The sequence below is a fragment of the Strix aluco genome, chromosome 2 (assembly GCF_031877795.1).
Source record: "Strix aluco isolate bStrAlu1 chromosome 2, bStrAlu1.hap1, whole genome shotgun sequence".
Lineage (NCBI taxonomy): Eukaryota > Metazoa > Chordata > Aves > Strigiformes > Strigidae > Strix > Strix aluco.
Window position 1 is genome coordinate 31,616,165 of NC_133932.1, and position 17,153 is coordinate 31,633,317.

The 17,153-nt window shown below is 39.8% G+C and overlaps 1 protein-coding gene across 2 annotated transcripts in view; it reads right to left on the bottom strand.

Moving 5' to 3' along the window:
* APP (amyloid beta precursor protein) overlaps window positions 1-17,153 on the bottom strand; it is a 227,767-nt gene that overhangs the window by 43,111 nt on the left and 167,503 nt on the right. For both annotated transcript variants that reach the window (XM_074813930.1, XM_074813921.1), the window contains 2 exons: window positions 8,321-8,449; window positions 6,206-6,305 (listed from right to left, as the gene is read on the bottom strand). In XM_074813930.1, the coding sequence (XP_074670031.1) occupies window positions 6,206-6,305; window positions 8,321-8,449 (229 nt within the window). The remainder of the gene's footprint in view (window positions 1-6,205; window positions 6,306-8,320; window positions 8,450-17,153) is intronic.

Consider the following 17,153-nt stretch of genomic DNA (forward strand, 5'->3'; position numbering starts at 1 on the left):
AGAATGGCAGAAAGTTTAAATCTGAACAGGAATTGTCCAACCTTCCTTAGCTACAGATTTTTACTGCAACTGCACACTGGATTTGTGGCTGTTTATTTTACCCTAGGTAAAAAGTTCAGCTCCATTTGATTCCTTTAAAAAGAGAAAAAGAAACACTAACTGGAAAGTATGGATAACCAAAACCAGAGAGGAACTGCTTTTCTTCAGGAAGAACACTTCTAGTTTCCCAGTCCTCAGAATGCTTCTCTGCATCTCCATCTACTGCTAGAAAGTGCCTGTATTTAACAACCAAGTGGACCTCTCCAGTGCCTGTTCTCAAGAACAGTCAGAGCCCATGCTTACACTAGCAAGTCATGAAGTGGAACACCACAGTAATTAGGGATGACAGAGACATTTGCTACTAAAAAGTGCTCCTATGTGAGCTAAAATGCTACTGTAGACAGACCCAGGAGGATTTACATTGACTGGTTTAAGCAGGTTTGTCAACTGGTGCAAAACCCAACTGTTCTGAGGATGATCACCACTGATGATAAATTCCCCATCTTCCTCTATGCCAGTTCACTGAACTTGGTCCGTCCCAGTACAGATAAATCCTAAAGTGCTTAATCATTTACCCATGCTTCAACATCCCCATTTTCCTTCACCAGAAAAAAAAAATTAGGCATTATAACCACGGTGATACATGACATTAATTGCATCAAGCAACTGCTACCACAGTACTGTTGCCTCTAGTCTAAGAGGAACACTAGAACTGCTTCCCATGAAGCTGACTAGAACTGCCACCTCCATGACCAACAAGAAATTTCAAGAATTTTCTAGTGTAATGTACTGAAATTGAGTCATAACTTAATTACTGTTCTTACTTGATATGAACTATATTGTTCTGTAAGATTCCATTCCAACATCCTTGGTAACCTTACAACACCCTTTAACAAGCTATTGACATTTAATGTATGTCAACTTCCCTTTATTATTCTGCTACCTCAATATAGGAACCCAACTTCAAATAAAGGTGCAGAAATCCTAAGCATTGCTTTATGAATTTAAATATTTTTTGAAGGTAGAGTTCTTCCCTTCAGTTGAATCTTAAGACAGAAAGTACAGAAAAAACAATACACTGAGAAGTCCCACTGTAGTCTGAAAGACATTACTAATTACCTATTCAAAATATAACATTTTAAGCGAGAGGATGAAGAAAACAATCACAAAAGAAATGGCACCAAACAGGACAAACACAAAATTTGCTTTTGCAAAGCCCACAAGGGTGTGTTTGGTTTTGCAATATAAATCCCCAAACCACAATGGTTGTCATTTTTGGACTGTCAGCCTGCAGCAAGCAGCTAATGCCCTCAAAACTTCTTAAGAAGGATACCACAGAATGAATGGAGAACAGCATCCTAATTCAACTCTTGGCAAGAAATGCAGTAAGGCTGTGGATTGACTACAGGTCAAAATTAACAGCTAGAAAAAAGAAATTAACAATTACTCTTACAAATGCTGAAAGACCAAAACCATCTGAGGTAGCGTTAACTTTGCCCTCCACAGATGCAGACTGACAGGTATAGAGATGTAATGGTTTAAAAAAGCAAGTCTTCAGACATCTTTAATCTTCAGCTTGTCGTGTATTTACAGCTTTTTCTAAAATTATTTAAAAAAAATCTTCACAGGAAGTTGTCAACCAAATGTCAAGGGGCAAATCTCTCTTGCTCAAATTCTGTCATGCCAAGACAGAGCACACAAATACTTGAAACAGCACATGACCCACAGCACACTATGCATTTGAATGCAAGCAGTGATCTGGGGTCTGCTTGTGTTTGTCCTCTCTCCCAGCTATGTAATGTGAGTGTGGCATCCAGACCATGCTGCAGAACAGGATAGGCAGAATGGAACAGAATAATAAAATAACAACAGCTTGATTTTGTTTGTCAAGGGACAGATGAAATCCTAGTCTCTTACTTACTGCTCATAACTGAATGTTTCAGAACTTAGTTATGATACTGCTGCGGTAGGTGGTGCTGAATATTTAATCAGTGGTGGGCTAGAAAACATGGAGCTGAGAACATCAGTTTGGAAACGGAGCAGCAAACACAGAATTAAAAATTCAGCTCACTGTCTGCCCATTTGACTGATGCACAAATCTCTGACATAGCTTCTGATTCAGAAGCTGTGCCTGCTGTGCCACTCCCAGCAATAAATTGCCTTTTACATACATGGATAAGCAGTCTAATCAAATAAGGATTTAAAGCAGGATGTGCTCAAAGGAACTGCTGATTTCTCTTAAAGCCTGCCATTGCTCGCTCTGAGCTTTTGTACATATTAAATAGTATATGAGATTTATCAGAGGGAAAAGGTGAGTACAAATACCAAGGTAACCAAATGATCTGCTCACCTACAGTGTGCAAGTAAACATCACTTCTCAGATTTTTTTGTGCTGCTCTCCTATTCATGGGGTGTACTCCTGCCCATGAGAAACACCATTTAACACCAAGAACTACGCTGGTTGCTGAGAGTGACCTGGTTTGTAGCACATTTGCATCACTGCCCCTTGAGAAATCATTTGCAGCTAGTATGCCAAATGGAGGACTACACAAATGATCTGCTTATGCTTTCCAAGCTTTGTTGTAACAGTCATGGTCAGACAGATCTCTTTCTGCAACTCCTACACTGATCCTTTTCCCCTGCCCCAACATAAACAAAAGACAGGCAGCAGTATTCTTCCTTACACATCTGGAATTTGCTGCTACAATACGTGCCTGTCACCCTAATGGGATGGTTGCACATTACACACTGGTCAAATGCTTAGCAAAAAATTCCTCGCTTCATGTAAGTGCTGCTGTCTACCCTTGGGAGAGCTGTGGGTCTTCCTATGTATCTATATACTCAAATAAAGACATACTCTGTTTAAGCCAGAGGACATCAACTGGTGATGAAAACCTGCAGATAAGGACTACAACTCTTAAATTTTACCCTAACTTCCTGCCACCATCTCTGCTGGAGTTCTGAAAATAACCAGAAGTTTGCTTTTATCATAGAAGCTGAATTTCGTATTTTGGATTCCACACCTTAAAACTATGGCTGTGAACCTGCCTTTTGAGGTAGGAACTTCAAACATACCCTGTATTTTAAAGGAACTTCAAATGTCCAACTGCTGGATTGTGATTTATCTGATCACCAAGCATTAATTTAAAAATCTTCAGATTGTTGAAAAGAACATTCTCTATGCAGCTGCTATGCCCCAGGAGTAACTCCAGATTCTATTTCATATAATTCAAATTCATTGCTCAGCATAAAGACTTCAAAAGTAACAGACAGAAATTACAAGTGTACTCCTTATCTTCAGCCACATATACTTTCCAACGACAGCATACCACCACTCTCATGGATGAACCTTTTGTAGTGGACTGTCAGGAAAACATAAGGGAAATTTTAATGTATTTCAGGTTTAGTTTCTAAAAAAATAATTAAATCCCAAGACGCGAGATTCAAATTTGTCAACAGCTAATAATGAAGAAACTGTGCAAAATAGGGCATAATATTTCTAGCAATGAGAAGGTCTAGTAAAAACCAGCATCTTGTTAGATATGAGGAATTAAACCAATGGTACAAATTCACAGGAAACTAGATCTCATTTATTTTGCTGCTCACGCAACTACTTGCTCAATTTAGGGAATAACTACCTTTGTCAGAGCTGTGTCTTCTAAAGCAAAGATTATTCATTCCTCAAGGTGAAAACTGTTCATGAAGAACTCTGCAGTAAATCATGGAACTAGAAACTGAAAGAGTAACGAACAAAAAGCTGAACTAAAACATTAGCCATCTAACTTGCATCCCAGCCTAAGAGAAGAACTATTTTCAACTATGCTTCCTTACATGTAATTTATTATTTACACAACCATGTGTGTGAGATGTTCTTACCTAGGTTATTTTTCAACTTTTCCACTGATTCCAACTTTCTAAGTCAACAGTTCTAACCGTTCTAAGATAGTTAATGAAACATTTGTCTTTTTAATAAGAGTTGTAATATTTCTTAGGAATGTTACAAAGTGCGATTTTATTAGTATTTTACTTCTCGCCAGATTCTGAAGCTGTAATAGATTTCCTTTTCCATGGGTTTATGAAGAGCACAGAGACTAAGAAATTCACTAATTTCAGATCAGAATCTGAAACAGACTGATCAGTGCTCAAAGCTAGAAGGGCACTGTCTCCTTTAACAGATGAGAACGACCACAACAAACTTTCATGAAAACCAATATGTAATACCAAATGTACAGCCAGTGTTACAAACAAGAAGAATGTTGATACTGAAAGAGAATAGGCTTTCTTCTCATTACTGAAAACTATTTTATCTAGTACAGCCCAGATCTGATAGTGCTTTCTTTTAATTTTTGCTGCCTGGTAACTCCCAGTATGAGAACTTACTTTTCATTGCTTTACACTTTGCAATGCTTTGAGGAGTTTTTAGTATGCCCCAAATCACAAAAGAATCAAAGTAGGGAAAAAGTACTCAGGAGACTGTGATAGACTTTTTCTTTGCGATATCTTAGCTTCTCTCACCTTATTAGGAAATAATATCCTACTAATTTTAGGCTATTTCTTCCCCTAAAAATTAATATTATATTTGAGATTAGGAGTCAGATTTTTTGTAAACCACTTAGCAGTTAATAGACTTTTGTTCCCATGTCACTTCAAAGCCTCTAAAATTCCTATTCCATTTCAGTATTTAGGAGGGAGAAGAAAATGTAAAAGAATGTCCTTCACAACAAGCATTAACATTACCTAGAATAGAAGAAATTGAAACTTCAAGCAAAAAATCCTAATGATAACAGCTGCAGAAAGAAAACAAACCGAGCATCTTGAAGACCTAACAGTATCAGCATCTCCTTTGCTACAGAAATTATATGCTTTCAAATGATCAATAAAGTGTTTGGTTCCACCCCTCCCAAAAGGCGCTCTCCAACTACAGACTGAGACTGTTGGTTGTGCCTTATAATTGTGGAGCACAGAAACACATGGTGAAGGATAATTACTAATTCAGCTATCTTTTTGCTTCCTCCCAACCCCTTCCTCAACTTCCTGATCTCACCCCCAGGCCTCTCAAGCTACCTCACAAGTAGAAGCACATCTCCTTCCTAACTTGTGCTTTGGGCAAATGAATCCACCACTACTCCCTGGTCCATACTCTCCCTGTGTCCTAAATGCATCCTAATCCTTACCGCAATGGCACACCTCCCTCCCTTGTGTTTTAAAGAAATCAATAATTTATTTAGTCAGCAGAAGCTGGTTATTTGTGAAACTAATCCATTAACTGCTATTTGGCAGAGTATTAAATCTTGCAAAAAAAGCTGTTCCAAAGACAATGACTGTTCCATCTCCGGCCTTTGCATTCAATCATGTATTATTTTTATTAAAGAAACACATTAGCAACCTGATGTCCAGAGCTCTGGCTATATCTGAAATTAATATAGGCTAAGTGAAGTTGCCTTGCTGCAACACCAGCACATAGCAGAGTCCAAGTGCTATGACGGGGAGATCTCTGTTGCAACAATGCCACAGCCAAAAGCAGGAACCTGAACAGGAGGGAAGACCATTCTCCCTCCCAGCTATCTGCTGTGACAGCACTCGAGGAAGATGCAAACATGGGACTGTGGCTACCCAACTGCTCCACAGCCCAGCCTTTGTGCTGGAAAAAATGGAGGAGAGGAGGTACCATTTGACCAACTAACCAAGAACTAAATGCATGAAGATACTGCCAAGTTGCACACAGCAGCTTCGAGTTGATACTTACAGTTTTCTTGGATGCTTGGGCCTGCAACTAATTTTCTAGCTGGGGGAATTTCCAAAATGTCTACATCAGATAATGTAAATACTTACCATGCACATTAAATATCTGAACCCAGGAAGGATTTGTTAAATCTCATTGTCAATAGCTGCACCCTTACAGCATGTAGGCTCCAAATGTAAATTAATATATTTCAAGGAAGACATTTACAATAATACGGTGATGCCACTGCCTGGGTTATACAGGATGTGTCTTCCAAGTATTCATTAAAATGTAATTTATAATTTAAGAACATTAGCAAGTTTATTCTATTTTTCAGCTGGGCCAGTATATCAACAGGAGAAGTAAGATGCTGTATTTTAGCTTTTGGTGGTAGTTTCTCATCACAGAAATATTTGCCTTTATCTATATTAATAGCTTGCATACCGACTTCATCCTGGATCTCCTCTGCCACAGCAGGCACATTGTAGAGGAAGGAGAGAGACTGGTTCATGCGTTCATATATCACACGTAGATGTGTCATAACCTACAGAAATAAAAGTATTTTAAGGAGGGGAATACTACTGTTAACTTGACATTATCACAAATTTTATAGGTTATAGAGAGCAAGACAGTTTTGACTTGTGCTCGTTATAAGATTTCAGTATGCTCTATGTACTGAAACTGTCAAACCCACTACAAAATTCACCCCTCTCCTACAGTTGCTACAAAAATAGTTCTAGATGCTCTTCCATAGCAACTACCTGAAATCCTATGGGAATGCAGTAATTTAAAGTAGGGATTTACATTTGCTGTGGGGCAGAGCAGGTACACAAGCAGCTATTGTGGCAGAAATCCACAGCCTCATTTACCTTTCAACAACATTTACATTTGTCCATATCCGTAAGTTTTCACATAACATGCAGACCAAGTGAGGCACAATGATTGCTGCATCAAAATGCTTCAGCTGTTTGGATTTTTTCTTTATCCTAATATTGCAAAAAGAAACAGCGCTCTCTGAAAAAAGCTTCAATTTTCTTGGTAAAAGCATTTGCAAGCATTTTCAGTTGAAAACAAAAATATTTTCACCCAGAAGCATTACTGCATTGTCTCATGTGATTACAACTCTATTGCCTCAGGTTCCTGCACGCTGCTATGGGCTGAGTAATGACACCCCATGGTACATGTTCCCCCACAATACTCTCCACAAGTATCACCTCTCTTCAGTAGAAAGGGAAATTGAGGTGTGTCTTAGAAGACTTAGAAGACTGACAGGGCAATTAAGCCTAAAAAGAAAAATGGGTTGCAGGTAGCAATCTTAATGAAACAATGGTATGACTTCTTCAAATCTAAATATAGTATTTATGCTTTTGAACAAAGTATTTTGTTTTCCATTTTCCACTAAAAATAATTCTCATGAACAGATCCTCCAGTCTACAATTCCCCCAACCTTCTGACCAATTCAAGAAAGATACTATAGAAAAAAACTCATTCCTATGATGATACACTAAGCAACACACTGCATTTCTTGTATTTAAATGTCAACTTCCATTCTTCGCCTGTGCTGCCACACAATCTGGTTTTCATTATTAAATAATCCAGTGTTTTAGAAACTGTTAGATGTGAAAGGACACACTTTAATGTTTAAGACAACCGTCACTGCAGAGGACTGTTAGAAGTGTGCTTTTCAACTCTAGCAATTTTAAGACAGCATGATCTCCCTGTACATGTCTGGCTGGAATAGATGTCTGAGAACTCTAACACACAAAATGTGCCATTCAGGGAGGTATATGGGTTTGATTTGGCTTTTAGCGATGCCAAACAGTTCAAAAACTGTGGCTGGAACAGCGCTTCCCATTGCATCCCGCAGAGGGAACAGCAGCAGATTCTGCAGATCACTGCACACTTGTTTTACAGTTTATCCATTATGCCTACAATTTTAATCACTGTTTTGAAAGCCAGCTACACCTTCAATCTCCCCCCAGCCCCCCTTGCCCTCCAAGCTGTTCCAAAACATATACATTGAGGACTGTAGTAATATTCAGCAGTTCAAATGCCATGAACTACAGTGTCTTTTTTAAAAGAACATGTCAAACTTGAGTGCCTCGCAGTAATCACATTTATAGATACTACAAGTACCTCTGCAATGACTACAGAAAGGTTGATTGCAGTCAGATGGCTACACCACTTCTGGTTCTGCCACTTCAGCTGAGGGAAGCATAACCATGTGTGATCACTAAATCTAATACTGACATTTTTCCATAGGTGTTATTTACCAAAGCAGTAATAAAGGCTCTGGGCATTAATGCTCTGGAGGGCTCCTCAGGAAATGCCCATGATGGACTCACTGTCTGGATAGACAGAAAACTTGTTTTTTCAGTTCTTCTCAAAAGAAAAATTATACCTACCCTACTCCTACATCACTTTGTCTTCATCTTCTGCCAGAAAGCAGATATATTGCATGTAAAGCTGTCCACAGAAAGGAGTCAGGTATTTTTTTAAAAATTAGGTTCACAACAGTTATGAATAAACATGACACCATTAATCCTTAGTGGGGATTACCTGAGATCTGATTTGGGCAGCTTTCTTTGGGTCTACCATGCGGACGTGTTCGAAGTGTTTGAGAGTGTGCTGTCTGTCTTTCTGCTCAGCACGCACATACTTCTTCAGCATGTTGAATACGTGACGAGGCTACAGGGAAGAAATAGGGGAAAAAAAAAAAATCAGTTTAGAACATGTTTTAGTTCCTTGCACTGGACATGTATCCTAAACCAAAAGCACTTGGCCAGCTGGTGCCTGCAGCTATCTTCTGAAGGCAGGTCTGTCTACTTATAAGGAACATCCACGCACTTAATCGATTCACCAGAATGCACCATTAAACAATAGTTGTAGGTAGTAGATAAGGTCCTCGGGGAGAGCGTTCAGATTTTCTCCCCAATCATAAGGGGAAATTTGGCTGTTGCATTTTCTTGTCTAACTGACATACTATTGCCCCAGCAAGACAGCAAGTGCCACTTTAGCATGCTATTTAATGGACACCCAACATCAATTTCTTCTAGGCCTTGGGCTTCCATTCTCTCCATCTGCTTCTTTCCCCAAATTCAGGAAGCCCCCATCATCCAAGCTCAACCTTCACCACCACCAGGCAAATCTCTCCCCCAAGATCCCCTGAAACCTAGACTCCATCAGAAGCATTTCAAAGATTCTCCATATACACTCTACTATGCTGAATACTCAACCAGTATCAACATCTGCAACTACAGTTAAATTCTAGCAAAAAAAAGATTACAAATGGTAAGTTTTATCAACAGTAAACTGAATGTACATATTCAGATTCACATCACGAAGTAAACCTATTAAATCTATTCCTTGAGGCCTGTCATTGAATACAAACAAGGGAAAGGTCCACAGCTAAAGAGAACATGAAAATATACACAGACTGATGACAGAACAGTGAAGACTAAGAAATGTGTATTTCTACATACTTTTCTACTCTGTACTATAATACAGTGCCAAAACAGGGAAGTGTTCTCCAGCATTCAGCTAAGACATTTGTTTTTAACCTAGTGTTTATGCTGGATTTTGGAAATTCACTCCACCCCCCAACTCTGCTTGTGCTGTTGTGCTTGTGCATCCTACCTGGAGCTGCCAAGCAGTGAAAAGCATGAAGCTAAGGCAGGTGAGAAGAAAGGGAAAGGTGACCTTACTGTACAGTAGATTAAAGAGCAAGCAGAAGTGGTGAACAGCTGGTCTGGGCACTGGCAGCGATACAGGGACGAGGGTGGGGAAGTGACAAAATAAGCATCAGAGGCTCTGTGCACAGCTTTTCGAAGCAGGAAGAACTGTGGGCGAAGTTGGAAGTTTTAAGAAGACTTAGATTCATGGACAAATATAGAGCCTAAACTAATTTAACATTTACACAAGAGATGAATACTTAGCTACAGAGCTCAAAGATTTAAGAATCTCTTCAGCTTAAGAGAAGCAACAGATTTAAAAATGTCTGAGGAAAGTAAACCAAAGGTTATTTGAAGAAGATTTGTTGGACAGAAATAGAGAGATGTGAAGCCATTCCCTGCCAGAGGATTAAACTTAGTGGCTCCGTGACTGAAAATTCATTCATGAGGAAAATAATCCCAAGACCCCAAAGCCAAGCACCCTGGGACAAAGTTGCAAGAAACTGTGGACAAGTGCTGGAAAGCAAGTAATCCTAACAATGGCCAAACAGAAATGCCAGCTGTAAAGCTTTATAGGAACTAAGGTTAGAAGACCAGAAAGTTTAACAACAAGAAATTTCCAAGACAGAAAACGTTGTTATCTTTCCTGACAACTCAGCTTTCCTTGCCCCCAAGACACATCAAGATAGCAGGTTAGGGCAGACTAGAAAGAAAAGGATTAATTTCTATTTCTTCAAGAGATATTCCAATTTAAGTGTCATGTCTAACACCAGAAGGGCATAGTTTTTGTTTTCCTCTAGTGTGTTTGTATTCACTGCAATACAGCAATATAACTTTTACCTTAGGAGTCACAAGTAGACTTGTTAATAGGATAACAATCTTGAAAACACCTGTCAAATACCACTAACAGTAGTAGTCACTTGGGTAAATTAGTAGCCCACTTTCGGTGGCTTTTCTAACATTGAGGAATGTCCCAAACGTAACGCTATAAAGGAGAAATGGATAAGCAAACCTCTAGCATGTCTGGCCAAGAAATCTTCCTGTGATAGCAGCAGAAAACCATAATTCAAGTTTAGGACAATTCAGAAAGAATATTAAATGCAACGTGTTTCCTTACAGGGGCAGAGACTTTGCTTTTTCCTCCAGCAAAAAACCACCCTACTAGAAACATGCTGTATGTAGGTATACAAGCCTAGAGAGTTTCAGTGTTTTGTTTTTAAAACTAGTCATACACACGTTTTAACCCTGGATAGTAACTACTGATCTAGTGATCTCACACTACCTGAAAGCTCGTGACATTACTCTAACAACAAGTGATACAAAGCTAGGAAGTCCTTGTGAAGCATTCGGTCACCTTGCACAGATGCACCAGGCTTTCACCGTCAGCAAGGCACCGCACTACACACAAGCTCATAGGGTGGATGCAGGCACCTATGGAAACAACAAGATTCCCTGAACATAACATTAAGACCTGAGATATATATGTACTCAGGCTTCCCTGAAGGAGAAGCTGAAATGGATTAGAAGTCTTAGCATATAAACTTATTGCCAAAAATTTATGTATTGTGACCTTCAGGAAACATGCCCTGCCTCAACCGTTAAGGTAACATAGTGGGTAATTTCCACACTGATCAAAAAAACCCAAAAGGTGGCGGAATCCCCTGAACATTTGACAGTACACTAAAACAGCTCTGCTTTCCTGCTGGAAGTCCCAAGCACACCGGATCAGGTCAGGCCTCCAACCTTCCCAACAAATTTGCAATGCTACTGTTGCACGGCTTCAGGGCTGTGGCTGAAGGCAAAACTGCCAGAACTGGTGACAGGCAATGACAGCTCTCCACTGGGCTTTGCATACCTGAGTGTGGTGGTTATCATAAACCAAGTTCTACAGTCGAATGTAACTTAGATAGTAAAAGAAACATAAAATCAAATGAATCGATCATTTTCTCCTCAATGCCTAGAACTGTAGACCTACTGCTTGCAGAGTTTTAACAAATTTCCGGATCAACAAAACTACCTCACCCCAAGTCTCACCTCTGTATTGTATTTCATACACATTTTCCTTCAAATGTCATTTCTGAGTGAACTGGTTTTGCTTAAACATCCCACCCATGCAGGCACTTTTCAGAGACACTTTCAGCAGGATTTGTCCCCAAATCTAGTACATGGTGATGTGAACTCTCATGATGGTAGAGCAGAGGGGCCACAACAAAGAGGTGAGGGAAGGCTCCACAGGCTGAGGAGATGCAGTCAGACCCTGTGTCTGAAGCTGCTATATCCATGGCTGTCTATTACTTCAACCCTGAGCAGGAACCTTCAGATTAAATTATAAATGAAAGTGGTGCTATTATCAGCTAAATTAAGTTCACGAGGCCCCAGCTCTGACACTGTCTCTGGCAGAAGAACAAACGGCTGACACATCCCAGGGCCAGCTTGGCAACTCTTGCTCTACATAAATAATGTACCAGCCACCAAACTTCATTAAAAAATTCTGGGTTTAGCACTTGAAATTCTTCTGCATGTCTTGCCAGGGAAAACAGTGTGTTCACGCCTCTAGTCACCTTAATAAAAAACACCTCACAGAATAACTAACCCGTATCAGCCACCAGGGGCTACCTAAACCTCATGAAATAATTTCACTGTTTTCAGTCGTCTGTACTTGTTTTGTTGGCTTGGGTTTTTTTCGGTCTTCCTGTGAAAGCGACCAGGATATGACTTCTGTTACCCCCACGTTTTTAGTTACCCTGGCCAATGCTGTCAGCAACTGTCATTTATCCAGTGGCAAGAATGGTTGGTGACTTCCTAAGCAACAGGATCCAGCACCAAATTCAGAATGCATATTATTTCATTAGCAATGCTGTTCAGTTTGGAATAATATTGGCTACTGAGTACTGCAAAACCCTGGGCTGGCTGACAAGAAGCTTAAATCTAGTCTTATGGCACACATGCACCATTCAGGCAAATGCAGAAAAAAAGACACAAACACATCTGATAGAGTGGGCAGTGGCCAACGCAGGGTGAAGCAGTGTGGACGCTACCATTACATGCTGCTTCTGACTATTTCAAGTACATGCTATCATGCTATTTGCTCCCATGAAACTCATTCCAAAGCTCCCCCTCATCAGTGGATTCAAACACCTGTTTTTTATCTAAAACTAAGCACGGATTGATCATAGCCCTTTTACAAGCTATTGTGACAGGCCAAAAGATGTACTCACTCATGTCTGTGGGTATTTTAGTTTAAAATCCTGTTTATGCTGGAGAATATTGTCAAAGTATTATTTTATATAGTCTTCATGAGTATGTTGGGACTTGAATGTATTCAATACATTTGGTACAAAGTGGACAGGTTCACAGACTACATATGCGGTCTGTGTAGACTACCTAGGCTGACAATGCACCATTAAAAGACTAATTTTCTATCGAAAACTGTAGAGAAGATTCCTTGTCTCTTATTTGGAAGACAATTCTTCCTGTGAATATATATACACACACATACGTGCACCAGGGCAGAGTTAAAGACCTGTACTGCAACCCCCTGGTTTGAACATTTCCAGCTGCACAAGGCACAAGCACAAATGAAGCAGAAAATGCTGATGGCTCTTCGGCTACCTGGTGGTGAGTTCCAGCCTCACCAACTCTCTAATCCAGTACCTTTATTTCAGGTGGCATCAGCACTGAGATAAGGTCACCCCCATAAAAGAATCATATATGAGCTCTAAAATGCCCCAAAAAGTTTCTAGCAAGTAATATATATACACATAAATATAAATATGAATGTATGTGCATGCAGATGTCCTCCCATGAACTCTATATTGATCCTAGTCTACTATTTCAGATTTTAAAGGAGTGATGAAACAGTACAATTTTGTTGAGCTTGGAAAATGGAAACATCAAATGTAGTTTGGATTGCTACAAATATAACTTACACTCTTCTCATGGAAATCCAACATACTTACTACAGACAAATGACATAAAAATCATATTAAAGCATTTCTGTGTATTTAAAATACAACTTCCCGCCTCTGTGCCATGGAACTTCCATAGGAAATTCTGAGCTGGCCTGTCATTTTGATCTAAACTCTCTCTAAAACAGAGGGCAAAGTTTCACAATGCCATATTGTGCTATTTAATCTTAATTTTAGAGAAAAATGAAACACTAGTCCTTTCTGATTACTGCTCTTGAAATGTGCAACAATTGCTTCTTTTCATTCACTTATTAGGAATACCTTGCATACTGTATTAGGTATATATTTCACCTGCTATGTTATTAACTTGGGGGTCATGTTTGACACAGGAGTAGTAGTTCATTTTAAGAACATTCAAGAAAGGCTGGCTAGGATGAATGCAAGATTTTACTCATGGGTGAGACAGCTAAACCCCCATCCAGCTACCTTTCATGTGGAGTTAAAGATGCCTTCTCATCACTTCTGCTAATTTATAAGAAAACATGTTACTGCACACATCACAAATACATGGCTATAAGGGTATTCAAAACTTCCCTTTACCTGCCCTCACAAGGACTTGTCCTGGGGCAGAATAAAATTAAAACAGTATTTGATACAATCTCATTATTTGCTTTTCAGGATTTGAACTCTGACAAATTAAGACAAATTTTGTTTCTGCTCATTCTTTAAAAACTTTGCATTTTAGACATAATCAATCTGCGAGGGTTTTGCAGAACTTAATAGTCATTTGGAATTGCCTCCTCTGTCTTTAGATCACTCGTAAAGAAACCTAACGGCAAGCCTAGGTGTATGACTATACCATATGCTCAAACTCACAGACTGGGGAAAAAAACAAAGACAGTCTGGTTTTATTCACAAAAAAGCCTCAGAAGCTGCTGGAAAACAGACAATTTTTTTGAAGTCTGACTTGGTTTAAAAGCAGAGCTGAAATCCACACTCTTTCACAAAATCCTACAAAATTAAGTGTATGTGAGAAATTCCACAGCTGTACGTTTATGAGTTTGGAGGAGCAAAGCTAAAGGGTGGAGTATTAGAGCTGGCCTGTTCTTTCCTACTGCACAGGATTGGTATCACTAGATCAGCAGCAATGCTTTGGCCTGTCTCCAACTGCATATTTCCACAGCAACCTCGTTGGACTCAGGAAAGGCTTCAAGCTTCCTGAACGCAGAGGCACTGAGTAAGGGCCTCTCTGCAGATCCCTCTTCCACGTCCAAAGAGCCAAACTCAACTAGTTTCAGCCTGCACCATACTCTCTCTGTATGAGCAGACACCGCTCCCATAGCACAAAAGGTACCAGAGAGAATTCTGAAGGCAACAAGAAAAACAACACATGGCAACAAACTTCAAATGGATTAATGTACATGCTAGGGTTGATCTTAAATGATCCTGCTCTGCTCAGCAATAATTTACATTTCAGTAAAAGAGTGCCGAATTAGAAGAGAAGCATTTTAAACTGATTTTAATGATTATATGCTCACTTTAATCGATGCACAAAGTAAAGGAGGTTAATTAATTACCTTTCAAAGTTTTCCTGTATGTTTCCTTGCTCTGAAACCCTTTATTTCACCACTAGTAGCTGGATTTCTTTGCTGCTTCTCTCTGCCTCTCGCCCCTTGCCACCGGCTTCCCGGAGAATGTGCCTCTCTTACCAACGAAGATTAAACAGCGAGACATAAATCCAGCAAAATTTGACATGCACGTGAAAGAGGGAATATAAGCAAATTACAGAATCAATCTGCTCACAGAGAATGACGGATTTGAATTCCTCTATTTAACTTGCAAAATGAAGGGGAAAATTTCCAACTGTTTTTAAAACTAAAGGCATATTGGTTCCAGCTGCCACTAATCCTTCTTTTCTGTAGTAAGGCCATCAAGCAGGATGAAACAATACAGTATTTTGACACTGGATACTGAACAGCTGCACCCCATTTTCAAAGGCAACAAAGTACAGCAGCACAGCTAAGCTGCATCAGGAGTCAGGGATGAGGATCAAATTTTAAGTCTCTGAGCAGCCTGCATGACAGTGCTTCCGAGAACAGAACAACAGTACAAATATTTGGTTTTGCTCAAATTTCTTTTCTAGTAGACCTAGAAGCTATGCAATTTCATCTCTGTACGCTCCTTGACTCCCTTGCTGCCCAGAGTGGTACTCTGAAGCACACCTCTGACACTGGCATTGGGCAATCGTCTGCAGAACACCTGAAAAAAACCCTGCAGTTAAAGATTTTGGTCTGGATCATAAACTATTCATAACAGATTCCCAGACTTTTGTAGTTCTAGGTAGAACAGCACTGAAAACAGCCTATTTTCTAGGCATGTTCAAGAACATAATGACTACCCTACTGGCCCAGGCCAAAGGTTCCCCCACTCCCATATCTTGCTATACTACAAGGAAAGCCTCCTCCCAAGGAGCAAGTAAATGATGATACTTTTCCTCACACAGCCTTCCAGCTTCCCCCTGTCCAAAGCTCAGGGACTTTCTGAGCCTTCTGAGCTCTTCATCTCCCCTGAAGGGTCTACCACCCTTGGAACACAAGCACCATGTAACCTGTACATGTACAGAAAACAGAAGTTCCCAGTGGATCAGGATTTCATCACTCATGGAGAACCATGCATCACATCCATGATCAGTCTGATGACACCAGGAGTGCCAGACTCACTGTACTGCTACAGACAACTGATCTGCAGGAAAAGACTGGTCATGGATTTCTAGACATCCAAGAGTGAAATGAAATCCTGCTGTTCAAGTGGTCTGCCAGAAGTCCAAAAAATCTTGGGAAACGTTCAGATTCAAGTACAAGTGATTAAACAGCACATAGAAAATACTTTTTGCACACACACATCTATATACATACATATACACACACAGCAGACTTACGGTAGCCCTCCGAGCTGTGTGCAGAAGACATGCACTTCAATAAAACAGCCTAATTTATTTTTCAATTTAAACCCAAATTCTGTCCTTACGACTTCAGAGAAAGAAACTCCATCACTTTAAATATTCAGAATCTAATTTTGTAGTAAACATACTAATAGCAAATCATGTAATTTGAAGCAGGCTGTGGAAGGGGGTTCTTATAAATATTTTTTGAGAAATCCGGAAAAACTTCTCTTTTGTAAGATTACTTAACAAGTCACCAGTAAGGTTATGACTTACTCTCCCAAAGACAACACAATTGCATGAACTGAACTTTTGGTTTACTAGGGAACTGCCAGAGAGAAATATAGCTAGGGTATCAGAGTTGAATTTTCCATTAATCCCTTTTTCTCTTTGGGTAGGCAGCCAAAGTTTGGATTCACAGTATATTCAAATTTCTGGCTCCATACCCTGCAAAGCAGTTATCACACTGGATTCACTCATTAGGCCATTCAGCTATTATCAATCACTCCTCAGGTCTCACCCTGTGCCCCACAACAAAACCACACAAATCCTCCCACTGAATTCAAGGTCAGTTTTTTCATGTGTTTTGGCACACATCTCACCAGCAGTTCAGAGGCACATGCCTGAACTGTCAGTAACTACAGAGCACACAGCCAGAAAATGCTGAGACAAGGAAAGTACCATCAACAAGACTGGCAAAAGAACTGTTTAAAGACATTCTTTAAACTGTTCACTCCCATTAGTTTTGACATGAATCCCCATTTGGTAGCACCTTCAGCTGATGTTACCTCCATGCTTGCTGCCTGATCCTTTCAGAATGATGAGCTTTTGTAGGGACAAAATACAGGATGAACCTCAGTCTTTTAACAGTA